Raw genomic sequence first — 25,884 nt, 5'->3', positions numbered from 1 at the left:
ATAAGCAATTTGTGAAAGCTGTTGGAGTATAGGAGCAGGAGGGCTGGGGAGTTTTATCAAACCTCATCTCTAGCTGCTGGGCAAACAACAAGTTCAGGTGTCTGAGGCTGGAGTTGCTATATGAGGACACTACTTGGAGGGAATCAGGGCCGGCATAGGTGGTCCATTTAAACAAGCAGGTTGGGGCGCCTGGGTGGCTCGGTCGGTTGAGCGTCCGACTTCGGCTCAGGTCATGATCTCATGGTCCGTGGGTTCGAGCCCCGCGTCGGGCTCTGTGCTGACAGCTCAGAGCCTGGAGCCTGTTTCAGATTCTGTGTCTCCCTCTCTCTGTGACCCTCCCCCGTTCATGCTCTGTCTCTCTCTGTCTCAAAAATAAATAAACGTTAAAAAAAATTTTTTTTTTAAACAAGCAGGGAATCACTTTCTTTATCCTCACTTACATTAAGAACACTTTAAAAAAAAAAAAAAAACATTTGAAAACATAGTACCTATTGGGTAACAGCAAAGCACAATGGTTATAAGTCCAGCTTTGGAGCCAGACTTCCGGGGTCCAAATACTGGTTTAGCTACTTACCACTGGTATGTAATCTGGGGCAAGTAATTAGCCTCCTGTGTGCCTCACTTTTCCCATCCGTAGAAGAGGGATAATAATAATACCTACCTCACAGGCAAAGTGGGAGGATTTAGTGAATTAATATACCTCAAATGCACAGAAGAATGTAATAAGCTCTTTATAGTGTTAACTGATTATTATGTACAGTGCTGGAGAGCAGTCATTTATCTTGGATTTTACAAGATGAACTTGATACTTTGAGGGGCCATCAGACCCTACGTCCTGAGTCTGGTTTGGGAACCATGGTCATTATCCTGGGGACACTCCAAACCCCCTGAGAGGGCAAACCCTACATCTCAGGACAGAATCTCAGAACTGAGAGTCTGGTAAAAATTATATTTTATTTTTTTAGCAGGCTGTACGCCCAACGTGGGGTTTGAACTCACAACCCCTAGTTCAAGAGTCACATGCTCACTGACTGAGCCAGTCAGATGTCCCCGGTTAAGAATACTTTTTGGAAGCCCTGTAGGGCCTCAGGATTTCTCTCCAGGATGAGGACTTGTAAGCTGCTGAGTGTACCTGCCAAGTGTGTTATTGTGCTCCCATTGGTGGTTTGGTGTACAGAAAACTCTAGCCCCTGAAGCTTTCCCAGTCCTTGAATTATTTAGAGAACGGTGTCAACACTTTGCCGTGGAGACTGAACCTGTATTTCACGGTGTTAAAATGTCAACTGAGCATAGGGGAATGCATCCAAAAAGCACATACTTTTTGGTGGACATTTTGGTACTAATATTTTAAAATGTTCAGAGCATTTTGGTCCAACATTCTGTCCTCCTAGGACCTAGCTTATAGAAACACTTAAGTATGTAAACAATTGTGTTGAGAATCACTGGAAATTAGCAACAACTCAATAGACCATCAAGAAACAAATGCATAGGGCTCCTGGGTGGCTCAGTCGGTTAAGTGTCTGGCTCTTGATCTCAGCTCAGGTCTTGATCTCAGGGTCACGGTCTAAGGGCCTTGAGTTCAAGCCCCATGTTGGGGTCTGTGCTGGATGTGAAGCCTTCTTAAAAAAAATGCTTAGGGGCGCCTGGGTGGCTCAGTAGGTTAAGCATCCAACTCTTGATTTTGGCTCAGGTCATGATCTCACAGTTCATGGTGAGTTCGAGACCTGTGTGGGGCTTTGCACTGATAGCATGGAGCCTGCTTAAGATTCTCATTCTCTCTCTCTCTCTCTCTCTCTCTCTCCCCCCGCTTTGCGCCCCCCTCACTCTCTCTCTCTCTCTCTCTCAAAAAAAAAAAAAAAAAAAAAAAAAAGCTTAAACCAGCTGTAGCTCACCTATACTACAGAAGACATGCCCCATCTCAAAGGAGAGAGATCTATAAGCTCTGGCAGGAGAGTGTCTCCAAGATATATAACTAAGAAAAAAATACGTGGGACCCTATTTATGGTTCAATCCTACTTTTGTTTTTGAAAGCAGTAATGCATGTCTGTATTCGTTTGGAAAAAGTATGAAAGGAAAGAAATATCTGAAGGGATATACATCAAGTTGTCAGTGGTAATCTTGGGGTAGGAGTGGAAGTGAAATTGTGGGCATTTTTCTTATTTTTGTTACATATATATATTCAATTTGTCAGTTTATGTAACATGTGTAATTAGAACACACACATACACACACACAAGCAGCCAGGGTATCCATACCTGAGGGCTCTATCACTCCCTGTCATCCTCAGAGGTGTCACGGGGCAGGCACGGGGGTCTTGGTAGGCACACGGCAGCTTGTGTCAGCACAAATCAAACTATATCTTCGTGGGACACCTATGCTGAAACCCCTGAGCTTTCTTCCCAAACTGTGCTCTAGTTGAAAAGTTTTTGCTCCTATACTTATTTTGGGGGGATGGGGGCAGATGGGGAGAGCCTCTATAGTATTTAACAGGTGTTCAAGAGTCTCACTGAGACCCAGAAACACGGGGCCAAGTCCAGCCAAAGGCGGGTAACAACAGCTTGCCTCCCTGTTCCACGAGGTTGTTGTGAGAATCAGACACGGTTTTGGATGCACAACGACTTTCCAAACGAAAGGGAACACAGAGGAACTGATCCTCCTGTTCTAGGCCCCACGGGGACTGCAGAGGGCGGGGAGGGAGACAGTCCCTGAGCCCTCCGGGAAGCACACAGCTTGGGAGTCAGCGTAAAGAATGGTCGAGAGGGACACCAGGAGATGATCCTTCAAATAAGTGGGCACAGCCCCTTCCAGGGCGGATTGTGGGGGTCTGCATTTCCTCTTCACCTGCCGGCAGGCAGCCCCAAGCCCCGCAGTCAGGGCAGAGAAGACAGCCACGGCGGCGGCGGCGGGCTCCCTGGAAGACAACTTCCCAGCCCCCAGCAGCACCGGTCTCAGCCAAGCTGAGCGGTGCGAGCGAGTCAGAGGTACGCGCACTGCAGTGAGGCTGCTGCATGTGACTGCAGAATGTCTGTGGCTGCAGAACTTGCCGAAGGACACGGCCAGGCTCTCACGGGTCAAGCCGGCTGCCGCCCAGGGGCTGGGGGATGGAGATGCCTCGTGGTCGGCGGGGGGTGGGGGGGAACAGTGGCGGCCTCTCACAGCCCACCCTGGAACTCAGCTCCCCTTTCTCATTCTCTCCCTTGCCGCTGACATTCCAGCTGAGATTCTGGATCTCTGTGCAAAAACACTCCAGAAGCCAGTCTGGTTTTGCACAGGTCAGAATCATCCAACTTCTTCCTCCCAAATGATCCACTTTCACATGTCTTAGCCATCTCTCCATCTCAGCAAAGCGCTGTTGAGGCGGGCAAGGCTCCATTCGGCAACCCTCCCACCCCCCAACGAGGGGTGGGGGCGGTGGGTGGGCGAGGGCAGCCTGACACATTTGCTTTCCAGGGAAGGAGATGGTGAAGCGATGGGGCTCACCACTTCATTCCAACTGAGAAAAAAAAGTGGCGGGGTATGAAACGCCTTTGGGCTACACGCATTTCCCGTTTTACGGCATTCACACACTCAGCCTCAAAGCACTGAAGCAGAAGTGGCTTCAGGGAGAGATAGGTCTGTGGCTGCCTCCGCCCCCTGCCCGCTCAGAGTGCCCCATAAGGCTTGAGAGATGTGGCATGTCACACTGCCCCATCCTCTCCGCGTCCCTCTGGCTCACTCTGCCACAGCCGCACTGGCCTGCCGGCCGTCCCTCAAACCTGCCGGACACACTCTTGGCTCCAGGCCCTTGCCCTTGCCATTCCCTCTGTCTGTAATGCTCTTCTCCCAAATATCTTCACTGTCAGTTGTGATCCTTACTCAAATCTCAACTTCTCAGTGAGGCATTCTCTAGACAACTGACCTCAACTTACAGCTCCCATCCCTGTACGCTCTACACACACCCTCCTGACTTAATTTTTCTCCATAGGATTTAAGCTCACTTGACATTCTTCTATGTTATTATTTATTTATTGTCTGTCTCCTTCCGTTACAATGTAAGTTTTCCCTGAGGGTAAAGGTTCTGTCTGCTTTGTTCACTGCTGTGTCCTTAGTGCCTGGCACAGCATCTGGCACATAGTAGGTGCTCAATAAATGGCTGTCACTCTTGCTGTGATTTGCTCTCCTAATCTCCAGTCCCTGCCACCTCGGTCCTTATACGTAGATGGGTGAGCGGAGCCACAGGAAAGTAAAACAATGGAGAAGAGAGGTGAAGAAAGGAGAATATTAGGACGTATGGACAAGTATGTGTGTGGAGGGATGGTAAGGAGCAAAGTGAAGGTTAGGAGACTTCCGATTAAAGAAGAGAGGACTTGTAGAAGGGCAAGTGCTGAGGAGGAAGAGACACATAACAGAGAGGGAAACTCTCCAGAGTTCTGGGAAGTCTAATCTGAGCAAGCAGTATATGCTAGAGCAGCAGGCCTGGGGTCTGGCTGCAGCCAGGGCTCTGGGCCCCTGCATGTCTCTTGCTACAGGGCCATCCTCTGTAAGCCAAGGTGCTGTGTGAACAGTAGGCCTGGAAAGAGTTGGAAGAAACCAGGAAGGAAAAGGAGGGGGAGAAGGCAGGACAGGGCCAAGTAAGAGACCCCATGAGTGATCCAGGTGATCACTGGGCAGACTGCTGGGTAGTGGAAGGGACCAAAGGTGAGAGGCTAAGAGAAGTTCAGTGGGATGGATAAGGAAGCAGACTGGAAGGGCAGCAGAGGGAAGACAGCCTGGGAGGAAGGGCAGAGGTGGGAGGTAAGCCTGAGGCAAGTTGCTATTACATATTCCATAGAACCAGACATGCCTCCCAGGCCCTGCGCAGGGAGGCCCCGGGACTGCTGCTGCCATCTGCCCTGGAGTTCTGTTCTGTGCCTCTTTCTTTTTTCTTTCTTTCTTTCTTTCTTTCTTTCTTTCTTTCTTTCTTTCTTTCTTCTTTCTTTTTTTCTTTCTCTCTTTCTTCTTTTCTTTACTTTTCTTTCAGTTTTGTATTTTTATTATCCTAAAGCTCTTTTCTTTTTTTTCTTTTAGTTTATTTATTTTTTCAGTAATCTATATACCCAATGTGGGGCTCAAACTTCTGGCCCTGAGATCAAGAATCTCATGCTTCTTTGACTGAGTCAGCCAGGCGTCTCTATGCTAAAGTTCTTAATTCTTGGGGCACCTGGGTGGCTTGTTCAGTTAAGCATCTAATTTTGACTCAGGTCATGATGTAGCAGTTTGTGGGTTGAAGGCCTACGTTGGGCTCTGTGCTGACAGCTCAGAGCCTAAGCCTGCTTCAGATTCTGTATCTCCCTCTCTCTCTGCCCCTCCCCTGCTCATGCTCAGTCTCCGTCTCTCTCTCTCAAAAAATAAATAAAACGTTTAAAAAAATTTAAAATAAATAAATAAAGTTCTTAATTCTCATGTTCCTTCCCAAGGGCAGATGGAGATTATATATATTATATAATATATTATTTAATATATAATTAATTATACATAATTGATCTATAATTATATTATATACTATATTGTTTATATATTTTAAATATTATATAATATATAATATAATATTATTTTATATAATATATGAAATAATATTATATAACATTATATACTATATATTATGGACATAAAATAATTATATATATATATTTGGAAATTTTTAATATTTGGTCATGTTTAGGAGGGTTACATTACAGTGTCTTTCCCTTGAATTTGGTAACAAGGTCAGAAAAAGTCACTCTCTGAAATGGAATCCATCAAAATCAATAAAGAACAGATGCTTTTAGCTACTTGCCAAATAATTCAAATTAAGAGGCAATTTATAAATGGAGATACAGGGACTAGAATGCTTGGTGAGACACTCCTTAGGAGTTCAGGTTTTGAGACTAGAGTTTCTCAGTCTAATCAAGGTGATCAGTTAGGATATATCTTCAGAACTGGAATGCATTTAATGCAAATGAAGTTGTAAGTGAATTCAATCATCTAACATATCCAATCTGATGATCTGAAGTAGGTTGTATGGAGTGTGGTTCAAGGAAGGCCAAGAAACAAGAATTTTTAGGATATATCCAGCTGGTTCAAAGGAGATTGTTCTCTGGTTTGAAACCCCAATCCTGATTCTCCAGACATCCTAATTTGGAGAATGGAGACAAATCCAGCTACACTAGCTGAATGGAAATATTCCCTAAAAGCATCTAATTCCCTTTGTTCTAATTCTTTGCTTACTAAGCTAACTCGTGATCCACATCTAACTATAAGACAGCCTCTGTAAAGGAATGCGTGCCACAAAGGTTCTAAGCTAAGAACCACATCTGTAATCCTGCTGGAGAGAAATGTCCTGTTAATTGGCAAATGGGCACGCTCATACACGGCGCCTTCAGTCACTTAAGAGTTTTGGGAAACTGTGTTTTGGTTGCCCTAGGCCTGATTACCCTAGAGAGTGGAGATAAAATCCTGTACCTAGCCCCGAAAGCTGAGGACTGGTCAAGGAGCTCTGGGTTAGCCTTGCTGAGGTGTTGACAACAGGGAGGGCTCATCCGAAGCACTCAGCCAATCTCTCCTTTTTCTCTTCTCTTTTAGCTGCAATCAAAATTCAGTGGCCGAAATACATAAATAAAGAGGAGCCCACAGTGCTACATCTGATAGGATTTCAATAAACCTTGCTTCAGGTCACCAATATGCTACACGCTTTCCAGCACACATTTAATTAACCCATTGTCTAAGCATTCCTTCCTGAAGGAGCAGAGCGACCAAATGCTATATATAAACTCTCTCATCTGAGATGTTTATGGCTCTCTTCTATAATCAGGGCCCTTTCATGCAAATAGCAGCAGGGGGAGCTAAGAAAATGGCCCGGGAGGACAAACACAGGGCTACTCTTCATCTCTGGAAGATTCAACAAGCTTGACTCTCTTCTCTGGAGTGCAAATCCTCCTCAGTGCCACAGCTTTTCATCCCAATAGCCGAAGACCAGATTCAGACCTATTATTCTTTCCAGCCAAAATAATTTTATTCCATTTTGCATGTTTTGATAACAGTTTCCTTCCCCTCCCTACCTCCAACTGCATCTCTATACTCTGATAAGCCTCTTGAGTAGCCAAGGATGAGTAGCTCTGGCTGCCCCTCATTATCACAAGGAAGAACAATCTCACTATGAAAGAATGTCAAGATATATGACACATGTGCCACTCAGGAGGGTGGTCAACCTCTTCTGTTCAAGTCACAATAAGAGAATGGTCAATTAATCAAATTCTACCAGTTGTGTTAAAAATGTACTTCCATCGAAACATATATATATTTCCATCAAGTAGACTTCCTTCTCTAAATGCTCCAGGCCAGTGAAAAATGTGCAGATAAATGAGATTTGTAATCTTTTGTCTTCTAATGACACATGCTTCAGGCTGGATGCAGGATGCTAAATAGATGCTTTAGGAAGGTCAGCCTGAAGGCACAAATGACCAGATACATAAAGCCATCCAGGGTCAGCCATATTGCCAGCACCAAAGAGGCAGTGGGGCCACCTGCTGGAAGGACTGGGCACCGCTCTTGGTCCTCTACCTCCTTGATGTCCTTAGAGCCAGGTCTAGGGCAGGACCACAATCTTTTTCTCCAGCTTCTGTGGTGGGAAAAGGAAGTTTCTCATGATCTCATCCAGCTCTTCAAGGGCCAGCTGGGCGTGGAGCTTGGCCACATCATCGGGCTCCAAACGCACCACGTGTTTCAGCAGGTGGTAGAGATCCTTAAGGACATCCCTCAGCACCTGTATGAGAGAGACAGTGTCATGACTATCTGTCTACTGTTCCAAAATTGCTCACAAAGACCTATTTGCCTTCTCCTGAGAAGTTCTGTGAGAAAACTTGCAGGCTCCCTTAAGAAGATAGTGCATGGCCTTCTCAGATGGAAGGAGGAGCAGCTGTGCTGAGATAGGCTTCCTCTGGGGTTTCTCATGACCCCTGACACCTCACTACACTGGCCTTGGGGGCCGCTACTCCCCAATATCTCCAGGCCAAAGTATAGATCCCAGACCCCTTCCTTCGGTCCCAAAGCAGAGCAAAAACCTTAGAACCACAGACAGGGAATAGTGCCCAGACATGGTTACTCCTAGAGCACAATTACCAGCATCTTCCTCTCTAGCTCCCACAAAGCCCTCTGCTGACACCCATCTGCAGACATCTATCATATGAAACCCAGAAGGCTCTCTCTTCAACAAGCATGCCTTTCCTTGCCACTACTTTAAAACTTTTCTACCACAGGGGCACCTGGGTGGCCCAGTTGGTTAAGCACCCGACTTCGGCTCAAGTCATGATCTCTCGTTTGTGGGTTTGAGCCCCGTCTCAGGCTCTGTGCTGACAGCTCAGGGCCTGGAACCTGTTTTAGATTCTGTTGTCTCCCTCAATCCCTGCTCCTCCCCTGCTTGCATGCTCTCACACACATTCTCTCTCTCTCTCTCTCTCAAAAATAAATAAACATTAAAAAAATTTTTCCACCACAGTTCCATCTCCATGCCCTTCCTCAAGTCACTATAATTTGGTTTCCAATTGCAACCCTGTAACAGGAGACGAGAGGGCTGTGTAGACAGCCACACCCAGTCCTCACGTCCCATGTTCTCATCTTATGCTCTGACACGGAATTGGGAGGGTGCCAGAGCACCTACTCCCAGGAGCTCCTAATTTCCTTCAAAATCTTCCTGGCTTTGCAGTTAGAGCTTCTAGAAAGAAACAGGTTTCAGGGGTGCATGGGTTGCTCAATCAGTTCAGTGTCCCACTCTTGATTTCAGCTCAGTTCATGATCCTAGGGTTGTGGGATCAAGCCCATGTCCGGCTCCATGCTGAGGGTGAAGCCTGCTTGAGATTCTCTCTCTCTTTCCCTCTGCCCCTAAGAGGCCTTAGGGATCAAGTGGTCAAACTAGGGGACTGAAGACACTAGGTCACAGGGGGGGTCACATGACTTGTCTGCGACTACTTGTGAAATTACTTCTGGTCTGGGCTCAGTGCCTCAAAAGCTACTATTTTTGGATCACGTACTGTACTAGGTATTTTTCCTATATTATCTAATTTTTATGCTGGTCATATAAAGGAAAGTTATTAGCCTCGTTTTACAGATGAGAACATAGAAGATTAGAGGGGTAAGTAACCTCCTAAGATTACTCAGCTAAAAAAAATGGTGGAGCCAGATTCGAAACATCCAGAACCTGTGTTCTTATTTATTTTTACTGAAAGGTAAGGGGCACCTGGGTGGCTCAGTCAGTTAAGAGCCCGACTTCAGCTTAGGTCATGATCTCACAGTCCATGGGTTTGAGGCTGGCATCAGGCTCTGTGCTGATAGCTCAGAGCCTGGAGCCTGCTTTGGATTCAGTGTCACCCTTTCTCTCTGCCCCTCCCCTATTCACACTCTGTCTCTCTCTCTCTCTCTCTCTCTCTCTCTCAAAAAAAAAAAAAAATAAATAAACTTTAAGAAAAAAAAAGGTAATACAATACAAAAAATTATGTATGAAAAATATTAGCCTCTCTTGTACTCCAGACTCTTAGTTTTCCTTCTCAGAGACTATCATACTTAATTCTGAGAAATGTGCTAGGTGTTTACAAGCATATATGTTTCCCCCCTCCATTCATTCATTCATTCATTCATTCATTCATTCATTATTTATTGAGAGACAGCAAGACAGAGCATGAGCGGGGGAGGAGCAGGGAGAAAGAGGGAGACAAAGAATCTGAAGTAGGCTCCAGGCTCTGAGCTGTCAGCACAGAGACCAACGTGGGGCTCAAACCCACGGACCATGAGATCATGACCTGAGCTGAAGTTGGGCACTTAACTGACTGAGCCATCCAGGTCCTTCTCCCCATCCCTTTTGAAAAGCACAGAATTATATTCTACGCTGTTATGTGCCATGATACCTGGTGACTTAATATACTTTGAAGATCTTTTGTATAATTGGCTGTATAGGATGAAGGTCACACAACTTATTTATACACACTCCCAATTAAACTCATTTAAAAAACTCTTTTGCTATTACAAATGTTGATGCAATAAAGACTCTGCTACTTAAGTCTTTGCAGACATGAACAAGTATATTTATAGGACAAATATCTAGAAATGGAATCTCTGGGTCAAGAGTTCATGCACACATAAAATTTTGATATATGTGGCCAGAGAGGTTGCAACGACCTACATTTTTACCTAACACTGTGAAAATACCTGTTTCCCCATATTCTCCTCAGTGCTATGTACTGTAAACTCTTATCTTTGCTAATCCAGTAAGTGAAAAATAGTATCATGGTATTTCAAAATTGCATCTTTTTTTTTTAATTTTTAAAATGTTTATTCATTTTTGAGAAAGAGACAGAGTGTGAGCAGGGGAGCAGAGAGAGAGAGGGAGACACAGAATCTGAAGCAGGCTCCAGGCTCTGAGCTGTCAGCACAGAGCCCGACGTGGGGCTTGAACCCACAGACCGCGAGATCATTACCTGAGCCGAACTCGGGCCCTTAACTACTGAGCCACCCAAGTATACTCATGCCTATACTTCAGTTTGTAACTCGTATCACAACTATAGCTTAAATATTTATTGTGTAATTAAAAGTACGTTTTCCTCACTAGATCACATATACTACTGACACTGAGGCCATATCTTGCCTTGTTCATTCTGGTGAAGTCCCAATGCCTCATACAGTGACTGTCATGTGGCAGATACCTAAAAGATTTATGAATGAAAGAAGGCACGTATGCATGCTACTCCTGGCCAGTTTCTCACTTGGTAAAAACTAAAAATTTTAAGAATATCTATTGAAATGATGCCAGACAACCAGGCTCGCTTCATGGCTGTGTGATCTGTGCAGTCACAGCAGGTCCCCCAATCAACAGGGCCACATGCTTGGTTCAATGATCTGCTTTTGTTGTCCTACAATTCTTTTTTATTTTTTAAGTTTATTTATTTATTTTGAGAGAGAAAGACGGAGACCAAGTGGGCACTAGCAGGGGCAGGGGGCGGGGGGTGGGAGAGAGGGAGAGAGGGAGAGAGGGAGAGAGGGAGAGAGGGAGAGAGGGAGAGAAAGAATCCCAAGCAGGCTCCATGCTGTCTGTGCAGCACCCAAAGGAGGGCTCAATTTCACGAACCGTGAGATCCTGACCTGAGCTGAGATCAAGAGTCAGACACCTAACCAACTGAGCCACCCAGGTGCCCCTAAAATTCTTTCTTTCACCATTCTTTTACAATTTATTATTATTATTATTATTATTATTATTATTATTATTATTGAGAAAGAGAGATCATGGGGGCGGGAGGATAGGGGCAGAGGGAAAGAGATAGAGTATCTTAAGCAGGCTCTGTGCTCAGTGTGGTGCCTGACGCAGGGCTCAATCCCACAACCACGGGATCATGACCTGAGCTGAAATCAAGAGTCAGACACTCAACTGAGTCACCCAGGCGCCCCTATTGTCTTAAAATTCTTAATTTTCTCTTTGACTTTGTGTTTTGAAAGCGAAGTACAATGGGACAGAGGAGCCTCAGTATGAGCAGATGAGATATGTCCCACATGTGTGTCCACCATTCTTTGCCAGTGCGTTCTGTTCACAGCATCGGCCATGCCCCTTGAGCACAGAATTCCGATGGACCCACAATGTGTGGGGGTTCAACAAGACTTGAAGCCAGTAAAAGGGCAGCATGCTTGTCATGATGGTGACTGAGCAAATGGAGGCACTAACAGCCCTGAGAGGCCACACTTCCCTGATGAATCAGAACTTGCTTCAAACACAGAAAGAAGGCAATGGCTTTCTAAGACACCTGGATGAGTCAGATACCCTACTACATCCTTCGTGTTGCTTTTCTGTTTTAGCCAACCATTTGCTCTGAAAATGATGACAATACACAGTTCTTGTTCCTTTCAGTCCCTTCTTATTCATCAGTAGACTGAAGTTAAAGAGTGCTGGCAGCATGCGCACGAATCAAGAAGTGAGACAAAAGCAGTTGAGTTAGTTTTGTGCAAAGGTTCCACTGTTCTAAGAAGGAAACACATATGCGTGCACAAGCCACAGAATACAATTCGTGTAATTTTGGTGATTCTACATATGAGTTAAATGGTCTTATAGTTGCATTTAAAACTGGCATTGCACAATATAAGGAGCTACTGCAAACTTTGTGCTAGTAAGCTCACATTCAAAATTTCCTCTACTTAGAACAGCATTAGTGGCAAATCATACACACGTGACAAGTCGAAGGAGCGAAAGACTGAAAGAAAGGAAACAACCTTATATTTACATATCATTAATGGCATGTTTTCCTCATTTCTTTGAATCAGGGACACCACATTCTCATTTTCACTGGGCGCCACATATTACGCAGTGGGCCCTGCAGACAACTCTCGGAGCTCTTTGCCCTGGGTCACTACACCGAGCGCCCGAGTCCCGTGGGCCCACCTCACAGACACTCCGCCCCAGGCCTCGTGCAGCCGTTTCCTGGGTTTTCTCAAGGAGCTGCTGAGACATAAAGGAGTGGGTCTTCCGCGCAGGCGTGTCTGGTGCTGACTGGGGTGCTCCCCTGCTGCCCTCTGGTAACCTCTCTTTCTTTCCTCGAGGCTGGCGGCGTGAAAAGGAGAGATGATTCCCGAAAGAGGATGACTCCCCAGAGCTAGTGCCTCATGATTACTCACTCATTCAATAATCATTATTAAGGGCCTGCTTCGTGCCCAGGCAGCGTGCTGGTGACAGAAGGATGAATAATGCACGAACCCTACCCTCTGGCAGCCACAGCCCAGCGGGGAGGCAGACACACACACACCAGACGTACGACCTCCTCTCGAAGAGATAAGCTCCGCACTTCTGTGGAAGCAAAGGAAGTGATTTCTGCCTGTGGAGGTGGGTGTAGGGAGAACATTTCCCCACCAGGCGACGGGGGCTTCACTCAGACTTTTATGTGTAGCCAAAGGGTGGCACTGCCGAGTGGCTTGGGGAAGCCATTGATCAAGTCCCCTCAGCCTCAAGTACCCTCAGTTAAACGCAGATTCTAAGCGAGCCCAGGCTGCTTGTTATGTGAGGTTTATTTTATTTACTTTTGTAAAGGTTTATTTATTTATTTATCTTGAGAGAGAGAGAAAGAATGTGAGCACGACCAGGGAGGCGGAGAGAGAGAAAGAGAAAGAGAGAGAGGATTCCAAGTGACTCCAAGCTGTCAGTGTGGAGCCTGACTCGGGGCTTGAATTCATGAACCGTGAGATCATGACCTGAGCCGAAATCAAGAGTTGGATGCTTAACCGACCGAGCCACCCAGGTGGCCCTCAAATACAGTTTAAAGAAAGTCTCCTGACACCCTTTTACAATGGCATTAAGCCCAAAGTGTCTCTTACACAGAAATTCTAGAGTTCCCAGTGTTTATTACAAGGTCTTCTTTTTTCTTCTTCTTCTAGAGGAATCTTTCACCTACTCAGAAATATCTTCGACAATTTTTGCTAGAGCCTCCTAACATTCAAAATAAGGTTAGCTTTTACTTGTTAAAAAGGGAGCTTCTAAGGCATTCTGTTCTGCTAAGGTACTCTGCTCTTTCCTGGTGTGGGTAGGAATGTTCCCCTTGGCACTGCTGTGTCCTTAAAATAACAATAATACTTGTGCCAACACCACTTCATACTTGAGGGGTGCTGAGTTCCTTGTTATCAATTACCGGATCTCCTTTTTTGGGTAACTGAGTGTTAGGCAAAGGCTCCTTCTTAATTAATGGGTCTATTTTAGCAATCCACCCTGGCAAGGCTTCTTCCCATTCCCTGTATCGCTGGGGATCCCACACATCACAGGACTTCCTCTGGACTCCCCAAGGATCAAAGCTTCCTGCCAGCCAGGGATTGTCACCAAATCCCACGGATCAGGGGCTGAATACAAGGAGAGTTCAAAGGTAAAGTTACTCACAGGAGCCACTGTGGTGGGCAGGATATAGGCAATCCCATGGAGGAAACCTTTCATTAAGAGTTCAACACACCTGCTCTTCCTCCCCGCCTCAAGCATCAAGGCCCAAGGACTCCAGGGAAACGTAGAGGGGTAAAGGTCTGAGTGGGGGTGGGTGCTCTCATATGGAGGAGATCTAGCTTAGCTTTTTGTAGCTGATGGTTGAAAGAAACATTTTCACCATCTGAGAAGCTCCTGAGCCAGGGATATCTTAAACAAGTACCTAGGTTCTTAGTCTGAAAACTCTTTGGAAAGGGGTGGGGTTCATTCAGGTGTTTTATTAAAAGAATTTTGAGCTTGCATGCCACACACACACACACACACACACACACACGTGGGGGGGCGGACCTGATCAGAATGTGGGTGGTGGAAGAGTTCAACCAAAGGAGAACAATGGAGAGAAAAGTTTATTGAACACACTGCAAAGGATCAGCGGGCAGGACAGCAAAGGAGACAGTCGGCCAGTTGGCAGTGATGGGGCTGTAGTTAAGGAGGGGAAAAGAGAAGATATGGGAACATATGGAATTTTCCTCTTTTGGGTACCTGTGCCTGGTTGTAAGTAGTCCATTGGTCAACATATTTTGAGGTGGGTTGCCTAATGAACCTGTCTGCAATTCAGCCTGGGGTCACTGTGGGCCCTTTTACCTTTCTCAGGTTTCCACTGCTCAAGCCTGTTGCCTAAAAGCAGTGTCTACAACGCAAACACACACACACACACACACACACACACACACACACACACACACACACACACTTTCTCACCTCCCCTCCCCCTTCCTCTCAGCTCCTTGAAGCACACAAAGCTGATGCTTCAGGGACAAGGGCAGTCTTTAGGGTTAGACATGGCTTAAAAAAGACCAGATGAGGCAGGGCATACTAATAAGGAAACGGTGTGAGCAAAAGACTGCCTTGGGCACACAGGTGCATTTTCAATGGCAAAGCAGGAAAGCAGTTTTGACTCTTTCAATGACCTTGACCCTAAACATCCTTGAAGTGGTTGTTATTTATATCTTTGAGTTAAGATCAAAAGAAGAAATAAATGGCAAGTATTTTTCTTCTTTTTAATTCCTAAATGTATTTATTTATTTGATTATAAAAGCAATATAACCACAACCTATAATATCTGGAACAGAGGAAGAAAACAAGTCTCTAGTCAAAAAAGTACCTAATACAAGCTCCATTTGTAAAGACATTTTGTAATTAGATTCATTTACATTTTTCACAAATTATTTTAATATTAAAATTTTTTAAAATGTTTATTTATTTTTGAGAGAGAGAGAGGGAGACTGCAACCTGGGGAGGGGCAGAGAGAGAGAGGGAGACTGAGAATCCCAAGCAGGCTCCAAACCATCAGCACGAGGCCCGATGTGGGGCTTGAACTCATGAACTGTGAGACCGTGACTTGAGCCGAAGTCAGGTGCTTAACCAACTGAGCCACCCAGGCGCCCCAAATTATTTTAATATTTTAAGTCTTTTATACTTCAAGGTGATTTTACAAATGGAATTTAGGTGGATGAAATTGCTATTCTTCTGTTATTATGTGGGACAGGACACAACACAAATGGTCACAAGTAAGACATTTACAGAAATATAAACTCTAGAAAGATGTTATCTAACAGAGGATTTCCCATCAATAATTTCTTAATGTTTAAGGGAAAATGGGCCGCTAAATTTAAAAGGATAGGGGCGCCTGGGTGGCTCAGTCAGTTAAGCATCCAACTTCAGCTCAGGTCATGATCTTGCGGTCCATGAGTTCAAGCCTTGTGTTGGGCTCTGTGCTGACAGCTCAGAGCCCGGAGCCTGCTTCAGATTCTGTGTCTCCCTCTCTCTCTGCCCCTCCCTATGCTCTCTCTCTCTCTCTCTCTCTCAGAAATAAATAAATGTTTAAAAAATTTTAATTAATGTTTATTTATTTCTGAGAGAGAGAGAGAGAGAGAGAGAGAGAGAGAGAGAGTGGGAGAGGGGCAGACAGAGAGACACAGAATCTGAAGCAGGCTCCGGGCTCTAAGCTGTCAGCACAGAGCCCGACACGGGGCTTGAACTCACAAACTGCAAGATCATGAGCTAAGCTGAAGTTGGACGCTTAACTGACTGAGCCACCCAGGCGCGCGCCACCCCCCAATTTTTAAATATAAAAGGATAAAAAAGTTAAATGTTAGCATACACTAATTGTACCTAGAAATCCAATCTTCCCATAGAACCAACAGATAAGGCAAAAAAAGGATGAGAAAGAAAGAAAACTAAATTCCATACAATCCTATCAACCTACCATTGTGGCTAAGAAAAAATATTGGGCACAAAGACAGAAACAGGGACATTTAGACATTGAAATAAAAGGTAGGGGCAGACAAGAGAATGAGGGGTTGGTGGTGGTGAAAACTGGAGTTAGTGGGTAGAAACTGGCCTGGCAGGCAAAAAATTCTCTAAGTTGAGGCTCAGAAAAGGAGAAGACCCCAGAATCTGCCTAGTTCTGTTTACAAAATATTGGAATAAGCGTTTGGCATAGGATGAATCTGTCAGAAAGCCACAGGCCAACTGCTAAGGGCCCTCATTTTGATGACTGTGCCTCCCTGTTAAGACCAGTGTATGACTTGGTGGCTGAGGGCAGTGAGAGTGGACAGATGGGGCTAAGTACAGAGAGTCAAGGATCATCAACAGAGCACAACTCAGCCACCTTTTCCCAAACCATGTGCAGGAGGCTCTGCTAAGCATTCTGGGTAAGAGGACCTGTGCCTGCCCTTCAGGAGCTCACCACTGGGTGGGGGAGACAGACGTGCAGAGCTGAACCTAATGACACAGAGGCAGGTGGATCAGGTGGGGTGAATTTTGATGCTCCCATTCACTAGCTAGGGAATCTTGAGCAAAAGACTTCAGCTCTAGGAATCCCAGTGATCTCATCTGCAAAATGGGGATAATACTGCCTCCTTGTAAGGTGGTAAGAATGAGAGTTAATGTCTGTAAAGATCCAAGCACAAAGACCTGTGTATGGTGAATGCTAAATAAGTGTGTGTGTGGGGGGGGGGTGCCAGTCTCCCCCACTAATACTGTAATCTGTGTCCTTCTTGTTACTCTTCTATCCTTGAGGCCTAGGACAGAGCCTGGCATGTAGCAGCTCTGGCGTTTGGTACATTTTTGTGTGTGTGTCTATTTACTTATTTTGAGAGGTTGGGGAGAGGGGCAGAGAGAGAGGGAGAGAAAGAATCCGAAGCAAGGCTCTGTGCTGTCAGCACAGAGACCTACTTGGGGCTCGAACTCTCGAACCGTGAGATCATAACCTGAGCCAAACCCAAGAGTCAGATGCTTAACTGACTGAGCCACCCAGGCGCCCCTGGTGTGTAGAAAATTTTTGACGAATGAATGAATGAATGATAACAACAGCCAATCCTTACATAATACCTGTTATGTGCCAGCTATGGTTCTAAGCATCTCATCTATAGTAACTCACTTAATCCTCACAACAATGCAATGAGAGAGGTACTATTATTATCTCCAATGTGCCCACGGCCACACAGCTAGTAACAAGCAAAGCCAGCATTCCGACCCTGGCAGCCTGACTTGAAGCCAGTGTTCTTTATTAATGACTACATTTTCCTGCCTCGTGAAGTGGCTATTATGTTCCCTCTCCCGAAGTGGGCAGCGTAAAAGCACACTGCCTACCTTACAGGTTGATTGTAGGATCAAAAGAGACGATGCATGTGAGAGTACTCTGCTATGATAAGCCAAGTGATACATAATTCAAAGTAGTGTTGCTATTATTACTCTGACATTGAAATAATTGGATTTACCACCACAGGGCTAAGAAAATGAGGGGAAAGGCACGGCTCTGAAAATGAAAGGGAGCAGAGGCCAAAAAAAAAGAAAAAAAATGTGTTAGGAAGACGAAGGGGAATTAGAAGAACAGGTGAAAGAAGGAGAAAAGGGATTTAATGCAGTCTGAGTGCAGGATCAGGGCCAGAACCGGTCCCTGACAATGGGTTCCTGACAACTGCCCGTGTTATTCCACAGGGCTGCAGACACCAGAAAGAACTCTGCTGGGCAATCAGACAGGAGCCAGGCTCTGAGGTCTTGGAAGCGTGTAGCCTCTCTAAGATAATGGGCAGGAAACAAATAAATTGGGGAAGGAGAAAGGGGGTAGACAATTCGGACATCATTCAGGGAGCTCTGGCCTGATGAAGAATAAATGCTTTACTGACAAAACCCAAACCTTCACTTTGATGGGTGTATGAAAAAGAAATTAAGACTGATTCAAATAGAAAGACTGGGCTTTTGAGACACCTCACTGAAAAAACGATGGAACGGTCGGCAAGGAAAGACAGGATTACTATTGTCTAAGAGATTTCTATCCATGCCTGACAGAGACTCTCAAACATGCTGAAGTTCACGGAAGCATTATTATTAACCGGAGGTTACTGAGCTTTTCAAAACCCTTTTATTTCCAAAGTATTTTTCTCTGCTAGACCTAGAGATAAATGGCATTTTTACCCTTTCTGGTTTGTGTCTGGCTGTTAAATGCGGAGGGTATCTCAAGTGCAAATTGGAGAAAGGGTGGGGAGAGGATGAGGGGAGTATCATGTGTGATTTTCACTGAAGAACGAAGGGGGAGATTTTTAACTGGTCAAGTGCCGAAAATGCAGGGACGTAGGCAGGTTGGCAGTTTAGGGACAAAGACCAAGACAGACACTATGGTTAACCCCTGGTAGGGGTGACAGTTCGGGAGTCCTAAACAAAAAGTGGGCGATCAGACTCACCGACGCAACCCCTAACGGCGTGCCCTTAGGCTGGCTGAGGCTGAGGCACGCTATCCAGGGCTTCGAGGGGCCAGACCCGTGCCCACTGGGCTGTATCCCTCTCTCAGTGGCAGGGCCAGCAGCGGTCGCCGCAGCATCTTTCACAATGTCTTTAAATAGCAACCTGAGGAAGGCGGCAGCTTTCCTTCACCCCCACAGGCACGGAAATAGAACAAAGAAGGCAGGAAAAATGGCCGGAGTGTGTGCAAAGGCAGCAGGCTGCTGCTTGTGGGAGAGGAGATGGGGAGCTTTGTCCTTAAAAGGTGATTACAATCTCAGCTTTTAAACTGTGCTCCGTGACCTCGCGTGGGGAAAGGGCTCCACTTTGCTGGCCTGGGAGGCTCTCCCCAGCAAACACCCTGCTAAGGGACCCCAGTCCTGCTCCCCGCCTGAGCTTGATGCCTCCCACGGGATGAATGCCTGCAAAAGGCTCACTACTACCATTTACTTACTGAGTGTTTATATGACGTTTCAGTCACTGTGCTAAGCCCTTCGCACACAGTATCTCATTTAATCCTATAAGACAGGTGCTGTTAGGTTCAGTTTAAAATTAGGGAAAAGAGGATTTAGAGCGGTTTCAGTGACTTGCTCCAGGACACGCCAGAGTTCAAACCTGTGTCAGGGCTAACTCTATAAACCTTGCTTTTAAATATGTGCAGTTACTAGGAAATCCAATATGCAAAAGGAAGCAATGGAGAAAATCTGACCTTTTCCCTGCCCCATCAAAGTTGTTTATTTGGATGGAGCCTGGGCAGGGAGCAGGGGGAGCTGTAACTGGGCTACTGGCTGACCATAGGTTTGGGTTTCTTTTGGGGCATCCTGCATCACCCCAGGCAAACCCCGATCACACAGTTTCAGGTCTAGCTGAAATCGTCCACAGGGGAAGGACAGGACACTCTCTTGAGGGCATCTACTCAATGGAATTCTAGACTCTGTGCACGATGCCTCAGGAACCAAAGGCCAGAGAAAACCAGTCACTGACGCATCAGAGGTCCTGATGGGGTTTGCATTATGTACTAATACGTACATGGTGTGGACTAGACCAGAAAGAAGAACCCTGCTACCCACACCAAAGTATGGCTACAAAGCCCACATGTTGCCTCTGCACAACAGCATCATTCTAGCGTAGTGATTTCCTACCCTTGCTACACATTACAATTCCCTGGAGAATGTTTAAAATGTCTGGGCCCCCACCTCACACCTAAGACTCAGATTCATAGGGGTTAGGACTAAGGGCTTTTTAAAAAATGTTTTAATTTATTTTTATGATTTTTATGCTCTCCAGGTGACTCTAATAAGGAGCCAGGATGCAGTAGTGTGGGAGGTTAGGAAAAAACCCTGGGTGGGAGACTAGGAGTTACACCATGGTTTCGAAAGTAACAACACTGCCTGGGAAAAATCTAAGTGCCAGTTTAATAAGGGTGACGTGATTTGGACATAACCTATTACACTTCTTGGAATTTTCTTAACTATCAACAGTCAGGTTTTTATTTTCCAAAGGGAATGGGGTCAAAATCATTTTAAGATCTTATTTTTAGGGGCACCTGGGCGGCTCAGCCGATTAAGCATTCGACTCTTGATTTCGGCTCAGGTCATGATATCAGGATCATGAGATTGAGCCCTGCATCAGGCTCTGTGCTGAGCATGGAGCCTGCTTAAGATTCTCTCTCCCTCTACCAGTTGTGCTCTCTCTCTGGAAAAAAAAAAAAAAAAGATTTTATTTTTAAGTAATCTCTACACCCAACGCGAGGCTTGTACCCACAACCCTGAAAGCAAGGGTCACATGCTCCACCAATTGAGCCAGCCAGGTGCCCCTCAAAATCATTTCTGATCCACAAATTGGCACTGCATCGTTTTTCCAAAATATTTAAAAAATTTCTTCTTAAACAATGTGTACGTGAAGTGCGATTCTGAAGACATAGAAAGTTACAGGCTACCAACATGCGTTCTTCAAGAAGATGAAAGGATAAAACAAATGCAGCTGTCTCTGTTGCTACGTTAGCTGGAATTATGGCAGAAACCTTTGCCCAGATGGGAGGAATTAAGGGAAATACATGCGTTAGAACTTTGAACAGAAGTGTATATATATACATACCCATACACATATACTGCTATGTATATAGCACACACATAGTATATCTATGGGGTGTGTGTGTGTGTGTGTGTGTGTGTGTGTGTGTGTGTGTGTGTGTGTCAAGAAGCCAAGTTGTGAAATGCAGAAGGTTCTGGCGGAGCATCCATATGCATCCTGTCACTCTGCCTCAGTTCTTCTTCTCCCAGCTGATTTGGACAGCATGTCTACAACCCAACTGCAATGAAAACTTTAGGCATTTCTAAGTAAAGGAGGGTAAAATTCCCTCCTAGTGAGAACTTGTTTCGACAACTTCTGCTCTTGGGAAACCTGAACACTGGAAGAGCTTGGAAATCCCAGAATTTCCAGTTGAAGATCAGCAAATCTATTTATCATAAAGGCAGGTGGAAAGAAATTTAAGAGATGTGTTCCATGCTTCTTAGAGAAAAGATTTCGTGCACTCTCTCAACAAACATTCATTAAGTACTTACTTTGTGCAAAGCAGTGTGTGAGATGTGGGGAATACAAAAGTGAATGGAAGGAGTAGTCAAATTCACACAGACAGAGGGAATGGGGATTGCCAGGCGCTGAGGGAGGGGAAAATGAGAGTTAGTATTTAAGGGGTACAGAGATGAAAAGAGTTCCGTGGAGGGGTGGCGGTACTGGTTGCCCAGTAGTATGAATATACTTAAAGCTACTGAACTGTACATTTAAAAATGGTTAAGATGAGGGGCACCTGATCCCAGAGTCGTGGGATCGAACCCCATGTTGGGCTCCACAAGAGGCGTGGAACCTGCTTAGGATTCTCTCTCTTTCCCCCTCTGCCCCTCTCCCCTGCTCATGCTCTCTTTCTAAAAATAAAAAAATAAAAGAAAAATATTTTAATGGTTAAGATGGTAAATTCTGTGTTATGTTTCTATTACCACAATTTAAAAAAAAAGGTGGCTGGTGTGTTCAGGGGTTCACAGTCACCTGTTGGCATCAAACATGAAGAAATCATCACACTATCTCCTCTAGTCCAGAGCTGATATGTAAAGTACTGTGGAGCCTGGAGAAGCGAGGACTAATTTCACCTGAGAAACCAGGAAAGGCTTTTCACAAAGAGTATAAAATTTAAGTAGAGTCCTAAAGGATGAAAAAAAGCTAATCAGACGGACAGGTGAGGGGAAAAGAAGGCATTTGTGGCATAAGAAATAGTAGGGACTGGCACGCCTGGGTGGCTCAGTCGCTTAGGCATCTGACTCTTGATTTTGGCTCAGGTCAGGCTCCGTGCTGACAGCACAGAAGCCTGCTTGGGATTCTCTCTTTCCCTCTCTGCCCTTTCCCTGCTCATGCACTTTGTCTCTCAAAATAAATAAACGAACATTTAGTAGAGACCAAGATGTCGGCAAGAAACAGTCTGCAGATTATCTGGGGCTGGCATGAGGTTGTCAGGGCATTTGAGGAGAAGTACGGAGGAGACAGAGAAGTCGGGGGGAGATCCAGAATATAAAGGGCCTTGTGTGTCATGTGAAGAAGCCTGGTTTTTATCTCATGGATCAGGGTAAAAATGTTAGCTGGGGACTAGGCTTCAGCAGATTTGCATTTCAGAAAGATCTCTCTAGCTGCAGTTCCCCTACCATGCTGACTGAATGAATACCTGTCAACCCTGGAGAATTACAGAGTCGAAGCAAGTGGAGTGGTTAAGGAAATAGAAGTCGTAGGAATGCAAGTTTGTCCCAATATACCTGTAACAGTTTACCTCTTCCTCAAGTATCATCTCAGGCCAGTTCTAATTAGTTCCGTCACAACAGCCAAGCTGGCAATAAGGGAGCCTGAGTTTGTATTCAGTTCTACCTCTTACTGGCTGTGTGACCTGTGCATCTAAATGTAAGTATTCTGGACCTCAATTTTCTTATCTGTAAATAGAGTTAATAAGCATGTTTATCTCAGAGGGGTTGTTAGGAGGATTCCACGAGATCATGAATGTGAAGAAGCTGGTGCTTTGCCTGCCATACATAAGCCCTTAATAAATGTTCTATTATTAAATACTAACCCTCAGAGAACATGCAATGTATTCAGAGCAGATTTGCTAAGAGCAAACAAACCATGGAGCAATGAGCAATGAGCTGGAACAGACTCCAGAGCATCAATCCTAACTGTCATTTCACTCCAAGGAAGGTAGGGTCAGAACTCCTTCCCTGCAGAGGATGAAGCAAAGAGACGTGGGTTTTCCAACCCAGAGGCCCATCTGATTATTACAGGAAGAAATGATTCCAATCAGGCTGCAGGGCAGAAGGAAAGTCCCAGGACTCTTACTCCCCAGCCTAGCAGCCCTGAAGGTGTTTGGTCTGCTCCCTGCTTTTTTCAGTTCTGTATACACTGGGGGAAGTTGCTGGATGGCGTAGTCCATGGTTGGCCTGAACTTTTGGCAAGAGATAGTGGAACATGTGGTAGGGTAAAAGGAAGCCAGGGCTGTTTCCTGTCTCTGCTCTGTGAAGAGTTCACTCTGGCAGGTCCTGGGAGGTCAGGGCACCTGGGTCCAAGGCCAGCCCCAAACACTGTCCTCTCACTGTTCCATCCTTCTCCAGGGCAGACAGTAAATAAGCTGTCAGGAGGTAGTCTGGCCTGTTTTCCTTTTGGGTATCAGGTTTCCAGGATCTGAAGCAGCCTTCTGTTGGCCGATTTGTGCAGAAAATGCCCAAGTGATTTGGTCGCTGAGTCCTTCAGATGACAGTCACTGAACATTCAGGCCTGTCCGTGCTGCCTGGGTTTATCTACTACTGCTCTGCCACTTACTAGTTGTTGGAGAAGTTACTTATCTTCTCTGTTAGTTTCCTCATGTATAAAATGGGGATATTAATCATACTTAAATGGACAATGAAGATTAAGTGAATTAATTAATGTAAAGCACTTAGATATAAGTGCTATCATAGAGTAAATGCTCAAAGTATTTTTATGGAGTTTCAGAATTGCAACTACCATATAAACTAAGAGAAAATAATATTTTCATTTGTTTAGAATTTTACAGACAGCAGTTTACTCTTTCGGAAAATCAAGCTCTACAATGTACTTCTGAGCTGCTCGTCTGATATCTGTATGATTTTGTATTTGTAGGTGTTACATTCATGACGACTCTACATACAAGAGCAACCAAATAATAGTTCATCATATCTTAGAGTTGGCCTAGACATTTATATATCAAAATATATGTTATTTTGGGGGTACCTGGGTGGCTCAGTCAGTTAAGGGTCTGGCTTCGGCTCAGGTCATGATCTCACGGTCTGTGAGATTGAGCCTCGCGTTGGGCTCTGTGCTGACAGCTTTGAGCCTGGAGCCTGCTTCGGATTCCGTGTCTCCCTCTCTCTCTGCCCCTCCCTTGCTCATGCTCTGTCTCTCTCTCCCTCAAAAATAAATAAATATTAAGAAAATAAAAAAAGAAACCATGTTATTTTATTATAAACTCTTAGCCTTTTATTCCTCCTTTATATATTATAGTTGGGGCATTATGTTGATTTTTAAAATATACATGTAGGTTGGGGCACCTGCGTGGCTTAGTCGGTTAAGCAACCAACTTCAGCTCAGGTCATGATCTCACAGTCCGTGGGTTAAAGATTTGCATCGGGCTCTGTGCTAACAGCTCAAAGCCTGGAGCCTACTTCCAATTCTGTGTCTCCCTCTCTCTCTGTCCCTCCTCCGCTCACGCTCTGTCTCTCTTTCAAAATAATAAACATTAAAAATAAAATAAAATATACATGTAGGTAAAGAAGTTACAAATTTCATTTCAGGAGAATAAAGGGGAAACAACAAAATATTTGGTATAATAATTTGTTATAATAAAAGTGTGTTGGGTCTGATCAAGAGAAAGGGAGCTGACAGCAGATACTCCCAAATCTGGTGCTTTAACTTGTGCTCCTTTTATGATGTCACCTAAGATACCCTGGAGAATAAGACGAACCTTGTTCCAAGTGAATGAGTGAATTAAGTAAAAGGAAGAGGGAGAGATGCTATCTTTTTATTAGCACTTGGCCAATGCAAGTGACCAGGAACAAATGGAAATGAGTGCTCGTTCTTCCTGGCATTAGCTTTGGAAATTTGTAACCACTGTCTCTTCATGAACTTTATTTCCTCATTCATAAAATAAGCAGTTGGATTATTTCCCAAAGTATGTTCCATGGAACATTATTACTTGGCATGCTTATAATGAAAAAAGGGTTCCTTGGTAAAGGAGTTGAGGAATTGTTAGTTTTCTTTGCTGCAGGCCTTCTCAGACTCTTTAATAGGCTAACATGTACCTAATCGCCAAGAGAAAAACATATAGTCATATGCAGCATTTTCCAAACTTATTTGACCATGAAGACCTCATGTCAGAGGAACAACTCATAAGTTAATAAGCCAAGGAAAATTTTTGTGAAATAAAATTAAGGAGTCTCTAAGTCCTCTTCCACCTCTAACATTCTAAAGTTCTGAGTTTGGGGGTGCCTGGGTGGCTCAGGTGGTTATGTATCTGACTCTTGGTTTCATCTCAGGTTGTGATCTCGCAGGTTGTGAGTTCAAGCCCCATGTCAGGCTCTGTGCTGATGGTGTGGAACCTGCCTGGGATTCTCTCTCTGCCCCTCCCCTTCTCATGCGCGCTCTCTCTCTCTCTCTCTCTCTCTCTCTCTCTCAAAATAAACAAACTTTATATATGTGTGTGTGTGTGTGTGTGTGTGTGTGTGTGTGTATAAATTCTGAGTTTGACAATACTTTCTTCTTTCTTCTTGGCCTTTTTACATCAGGAAAGAAGGGTAAGGGGTGCCTGGCTGGCTCAGTCAGAGGAGCATGTGACTCTTGACTTTGGGGCTGTGAGTTTGAGCCCCACACTGGGTATAGAGATTATGTAAAAATAAAATTTAAAAAAAAGGATAAGAAGGGCAAAGAATAGGCTATCCTACAGGAAATAAAATAGTGTGTCTGATGCAGAAGAGGAAGACAAACCAAGTTCTAACATATGTAGATCTATGCAAATGATGGTGCAGAAGAGGCAGAAAGGGTACAGTCTTAAATGTCAGGGCTTCCAAACTGTCATGTATGTTATCACTAGAAAAGGTTGAACGTTGATATTTTAGCAGTCACAGTAAGGT

The 25,884-nt window shown here is 44.8% G+C and overlaps 1 protein-coding gene across 4 annotated transcripts in view; it reads right to left on the bottom strand.

The window, feature by feature from the left end:
• Positions 1–5,644: 5,644 nt before the first annotated feature.
• TANGO6 (transport and golgi organization 6 homolog) overlaps positions 5,645–25,884 on the bottom strand; it is a 192,000-nt gene continuing 171,760 nt past the window's right edge. For 3 of the 4 annotated variants that reach the window (XM_019455446.2, XM_019455444.2, XM_019455442.2), the window contains one exon: positions 5,645–7,759. In XM_019455446.2, the coding sequence (XP_019310991.2) occupies positions 7,583–7,759 (177 nt within the window). In that variant the 3' untranslated portion in view covers positions 5,645–7,582. The remainder of the gene's footprint in view (positions 7,760–25,884) is intronic. The other variant, XR_002081659.2, reaches the window with a different exon arrangement.

This window comes from Panthera pardus, unplaced genomic scaffold, assembly GCF_024362965.1.
Source record: "Panthera pardus isolate Hobbes unplaced genomic scaffold, ASM2436296v1 HiC_scaffold_19, whole genome shotgun sequence".
In the NCBI taxonomy this organism is placed as follows: Eukaryota; Metazoa; Chordata; class Mammalia; order Carnivora; family Felidae; genus Panthera; species Panthera pardus.
The sequence above is the reverse complement of the archived record's forward strand: the minus strand, read 5'-3'. Positions and strand labels throughout refer to the sequence as shown.